The 5,800-nt window shown below is 43.7% G+C and overlaps 1 protein-coding gene and 1 pseudogene across 1 annotated transcript; both read right to left on the bottom strand.

The window, feature by feature from the left end:
• Positions 1-1,837: 1,837 nt before the first annotated feature.
• On the bottom strand, positions 1,838-4,264 carry LOC107109890 (protocadherin beta-16-like). The gene has a single exon (XM_015410599.1). It carries the CDS (start codon positions 4,262-4,264, stop codon positions 1,838-1,840), a length of 2,427 nt encoding a protein of 808 aa, XP_015266085.1.
• A 166-nt stretch (positions 4,265-4,430) lies between these two features.
• The window catches only part of LOC107109889, a 24,621-nt pseudogene continuing 23,251 nt past the window's right edge, over positions 4,431-5,800 (bottom strand).

Below are 5,800 nucleotides of genomic sequence, written 5' to 3'. Positions count from 1 at the left end.
CTTGAGAATCTCATGAGTTAAACCAAATAGGAACATTGTTGCAAGCCTAGCAAATGTAAAATTAGAGAATCCAGCTAATGTAAACCTGAGAATTGTTATCAATGTACAACCCAAGAATCTAAAGTGTTGTAAAACCCAAGAATCTACCTTTAAAAAGCTAACCTGACATGAAGCAACGAGCAAAGTCAACAAAATCAATTTAAAAGGGAATAACCTAACACAAATCAACCCAGCAAAATGATACCGATCCCAGGAAAACTCAAACAATGGGTGGGGGGAGGGAGAAAAAACAGTCCTAGGAACCTTCAGATGCTTGCTCCCAATACTCTCAGTTAATTCCAAATATTTCTGGGATTTTCAGGACCCATTTACTGATATTTGGAGATTTGAATATATCTGAAAAATACCGATAAGGTATTTAGCTAGGTTATTTCCAAGCACTCATCCCTATTATTATCATTAGATGCTGAAATGGCATTTGATAAGTTGGAAATAAGTTTCTACTTAATTTTTTTAGCCTGGATCACAACAAATTTATCCTTCATCTTGTGCTAAATTGTTGATTAATGGATAAATTTAAGATTTGACAAGGGCCAGACAAGGATGCCTGCTACCTCCACTTCTTTCAGGTGACTGGTGAATTTAGATATAGCTGAAGCATTGCTATTTAATATTAACCCATTATATTTTGAGACAGATTCTTTTTTAAAGAGTATTAATTTCCAAGTTAAGCCTTCAGTTCTCATAACACAAGGATGAGAAACAGGAAGGAATATATACATTCACAGCCAAAATGACCTGATCTTTATAAGTCAAAAGACAAGCCATTGTTAAGGACCTTAAGGGAGGAAGCAATGTTATACCACACTTCACTGACATAGAAATCAAATATACCAGGCCCCCACTAGATCATCCTTTAGTAGTAGGGGTGGGGGTGGCATTGAATGTGGAAGTGAGGAATCCATTTAACATCAGATTTGATGCTCACGAGGTCTCTTGGATAAAAATTATATCATAATATCATAAATTGTAAGAACGTGGGATCCTGGGTTTTATTTGACCACTCAGCCACATTCCATGAGATACACGTTAGCTAATGCTCACACTAGGTCTCTCACTGTCAGTTTAGTTTCTCTGTTTTGTTCACAATCTCTCTAGAATGCACTAAGATTGATCCATTCTTTTATACGGGGTCTGAAGTCAAATTAGATGGCTCAGAGGGGCCTACAGGATGAGGGCACACTTTACCAATCTCATGGTCCTCTAAACAGCAGTTTAAAGACCCTTCTGCAGAAGGTCCAGAGTTAAAGAGTATTAATGCTAGAGTGACAAAAGTGTCTTGCGATAAACGCCCCCCCCATTACAAAGAATTAGTAAAACAACAAGTTCAGCAGTATGCCCACTTGGGAGCTCTCACTTGCCTCTCACCACCAGATGGCAAGGCAACCAGGCAGCACCTTGTGCCCATGAGTATCCCTGGGCCTCGTCACTCTACAGCTTTCCCCCCAGTGGCAGGCTAGGAAGATGGGGTTATGTCTGATGGCAAGCGGGTCACCTGTCCTGGATCCGTCCCCATGCTGCACCAATGCTCCTGTGGTTACATTCAATAAAGCTGTGGTCTATTCCCACCCCATTCTGGTCTGTGTTGTCCTTCCTTCTTGCCCTTGCTCCCACCCTCGCCTCTCAGTCCACAATAAGCAGATACACGGTGAATTAACTCAGAGAAAAAGAAAGGAATACATAAAAAATGTGACAGTTTAGCAGAAACGTATTTCTGATGTCATACAACCCATCTGAAATTTCCCTAGCACATGGGACAATTAAGAAAAAAGCCAAGCTATTTACATACCTGTTCTCTTTGTTTTTGGCCTTCTGGTTGGTCAGGAGCCTCTTGAGAGATAGAAGAAATCCTGTTATTCTGAGAAATGTTTGGGTCCCCCATAGAAAAAACGGGAATGAGAGGCCTAAGGAATCTGAAATCGCTGCTTAAGGATCCACCAGTAAGGCAAACATCATATTGGTAAGTCCGGGAAAGTGATCCACTCTGAGAATCGACACCGGTTTCTGGAATCTCAGGTAAGGCAGGTGGGAACTGAGGAAGGGCGGTGATAAAACTAGACTCTTTCTTGTACATTTTGATGACAACAAACACAATGATGCAAATCAGGAACACAAAGGACACCGCAGCCAAGCAGATCACCAGGTACATAGTCAAGGAGCCATCTTCTTCACCGGCTTCGTGACTGATGCTTGCAATATTCAGATAAGGATCTGAAAAGCCATCCACCGGAAGGATATTCAGGGTTGCAGTGCTAGTCTGGGGAGGGTGGCCGTTGTCTCTCACCAGGATAATCAGTCTCTGCTTGTTTGTATCTCGTTCTGTCAGTGGTCTCCTGGTTTTGACTTCTCCGTTCTGGGCTCCTATGCTGAAAAGGCCGGGGTCCGTGGCCTTCAGCAGTTCATAGGAAAGCCAAGAGTTCTGGCCCGAATCCCCATCCACAGCCACCACCTTGGCGACCAGGTAACCGGACTCCACTGACTTGGGAACCAGCTCGTTGAAGGGGGAGGTGCTGTTCTGAAGAGGGTAGAGGAAGAAGGGGGCATTATCGTTTTCATCCAGGATCACAACTCGAACAACAACCTCTGAGCTCAGTGGAGGAGAACCCCCATCTGAAGCCCTCACTCTCACTTGGAACTCCTTGATCTGCTCATAATCCAGGGATCGCAGGACATAGAGGTTCCCCATCTCAGAATTGATGGAAACGTAAGAGGCCGCAGGAGCACCAGTGGCATTCCCAGGCACAAGGGAATAGGTCACCTTGGCATTCTGCTCCACGTCCAGATCGACAGCACAGACCGAACCCATCAGCAGGCCTGGAATGTTGTTTTCCCACACTTGCATTTCATACTTGGACTTCTCAAACTCTGGAGAGTTGTCGTTGATATCTGATATTAAAACTGTAATTGTTCTTCTTGTAGTGAGCCTGGGAGACCCCTGATCAGTCGCTGTGATGGTGATGTTATACTCAGGGACTTTCTCTCTGTCCAAAGGACTTTGGATCACCAGTTGATAATAATTGTTCACAGTGGTTCGTAACAGAAAGGGCGAGTTCATCTCCACAGAGCAGGAGGTCCTCCCATTGTCTCCGGAGTCTCTGTCTGTGACACTGAAGAGCACCACCAGGGTATCTAGGGGAGAATCCTCTGCCAAAGGACTGGTGATGGTTCTGACTGATATCTCAGGGGCATTGTCATTCTCATCCTCAATTTCTACCAGGACCTTGCAGTGTCCTGAAAGGCCCCCTCCATCAGTTGCCTTGATATCCATGTCAAAGCTGGTTTCTTTTTCATAGTCAATTGGACCCAAAACTGTGATTTCCCCAGTAGTTTGATGCAAGTAGAACAACCGGCTTATTTTCTCAGGCACCTGGTGGAAGGAGTAGGTGATCTGTGCATTGGAACCAAAATCCAAGTCTCTGGCTTCCACTTTCAAGACCAGAGAATCTCGAGGGCTATTTTCCTTTAAACCTATTATATATTCAGATTGTGTAAACTCAGGGAAGTTGTCATTGTTGTCCAGAACATTAATTTTTATTTGAACTGTTCCCGTTCTCTGGGGCACCCCTCCGTCAACTGCTGTGAGGGTCAGCCCAACATGTGCCTCCTTCTCCCTGTCTAGCATTTTCTTCAAAACAAGGTCCAGATATTTCTTCCTACCCCTGGAACTTCGTATTTCCAATTGAAAATTCCCATTGGGACTGAGGGTGTAGTTCTGGACACTGTTTTCACCCAAGTCTGCATCTTGGGCAGATTCCAAGGGGAACCGAGTACTTGCAGGGACCTGCTCAGGAATTGCTAGTTCAAATTCATTTTTGGAGAATTCAGGAGAATTGTCATTCACATCTTTGATCTCAATCTCAATATTGTAGATCTTTAAGGGGTTCTGGAGCAGAATTTCAGACAATAGTAAGCAAGGCTCCATCTCACCACACAAAGCTTCTCTGTCTATCTTTTCATTTACAAAGACATTCCCAGAATGGGTATCCAGCTGGAAATATTGCTTATGGCTTTTGGAAACCAGCTGGGCTCTGCGAGCAGAGAGCTCCCCCAGTCCCAGTTTCAAATCCTTCAGCACATTAGCCACCAGAGACCCACTTTTCTTCTCTTCAGGGAAAGAATAGCGAATTGAGACACACACCACTCTAGACAGAGAGAGTAAGAACAAAAGAGACAGACCTTTTGTGATCCTGAAGCTATGGTCCATGGTGCCAGAATCTCCCAGGTCAGGTATTTATGGTTTTCAAAGGAAGGAAGCTGGGTATTAGTGAGAGATATTAATTTTGATCTGCTGTATTCATTGCTTTCCTTTCTTGGATCTTCCCATGTATCCTGCACCAACCTTCCCTCTGCATTGAAAGAGGGTCTGCCTGTTAGGTTTCTCCTTGTGCTGCTACAAATGAAATGTCTGAAACGCCATTTGAAATGCATCTGTTTGCTAATACTGCCATCTTGTGGTACTGCTAGAAGAAAACCATGAAAATTGTATATTTCTTCATTGCCGCACCAGTTCTCTAACTTTTGGGAACAGATCGGCTACTATCTTACTCTGTGTTTCAGAATCCATTTGCAAAGTCATTCCTTCCTACTCCCCCTCTCCTATGTGCACAAACTGTAAGAATTTCATTTATTCTTTGGAAGGGTTATGTTTTATTTCTAAGGTGTATTAATAAATAGCCATAGTGAGCCACAGCTTCCATAAAGATCTCTCAGCCATTTTGAGTGTTATGTATACAAAATACACACCTGCTCCAACACAGCTACAGCAAATCACACCCACCTGATCAATATGTTCAATGCTCTCGTTTACATACACTGACAGTTATTAGTACATCTAAAAACACAACATGTGATGAGGCTTCTACTACCAGCATTGCAACTGACCAGCCAGACAGTATAGTCCCAACCCACAGTTGGAGAACCACTGCATAAAACAGTAAGTCAGTGTGCATTATGCTTAAATCAGTGATACTCAGTGGTTTGGGAGCCTTATGTGGCTCTTTCACACACCACTTGTGGTGCTTCTGAGTACCTTTCCCTGATGTGGCACCCACCACACATTTCAGGAAGGTGGGCAAGGCTATTGCCCAGTGGTGCAAGTGGCTGGCAGGTGTTTCCCATCTTGAAACAACTGTCATTGCAGGATGGCTAAAATGGGAGTCCCCCTGAAATTCAGGCCTGGTGTCAGAGACAGAAAAGCCCAACAACTACTCAGTTCTCTGCAGCCTCTGTGCTCTTATTACAACACCCAGCTCACTTTTGGCATATGGAACAATTGTTTTAAAACATCCCAGCTAATAAAGGGTTCTGGAGAACTTGAAAGTTTGCACACACATTTGTGCCATAAGTCTGAATTGCAAGCTCTTCCCTTTCTTTCATACACTCCAGGACTGCCTAAGGATCAACAGCAATGAGGAGAGAGAACCTTTCATGCTCAGAAGTATTCTGCTAACTGAAAAGGTTACAAATATAGTTGCATATTTAATATTACTTGGTATATCTTATTATATGTGTTCAGTTGGTAAGGTGATACACAGGGCATACAGCACTCAGGTGGCTCTTTTAATGGACAGTAATTGCAGATGTGGCTCTCTGTGAGCCACAAAGTCAGTATTAGTGGCTTAGATTCATACTAATTTATCACTAATTTTACGGTAAATGATTCTTCTCACCTGACTCCTGACTTGATCTTCTGCATGGTGACCAGAAATCCTTGGAACCCCCCCCCCCCCGGGGTTGGGCG

This window comes from Gekko japonicus, unplaced genomic scaffold (assembly GCF_001447785.1).
Source record: "Gekko japonicus isolate JY-2015 unplaced genomic scaffold, Gekko_japonicus_V1.1 scaffold3835, whole genome shotgun sequence".
NCBI classification, from domain to species: domain Eukaryota; kingdom Metazoa; phylum Chordata; class Lepidosauria; order Squamata; family Gekkonidae; genus Gekko; species Gekko japonicus.
This window is presented reverse-complemented; position numbering and strand designations above follow the sequence as displayed.

Bases quoted from the DNA above. Each gene is read 5' to 3' on its own strand.
- LOC107109890 (XM_015410599.1), bottom strand. From the start codon at position 4,264: ATGGACCATAGCTTCAGGATCACAAAAGGTCTGTCTCTTTTGTTCTTA.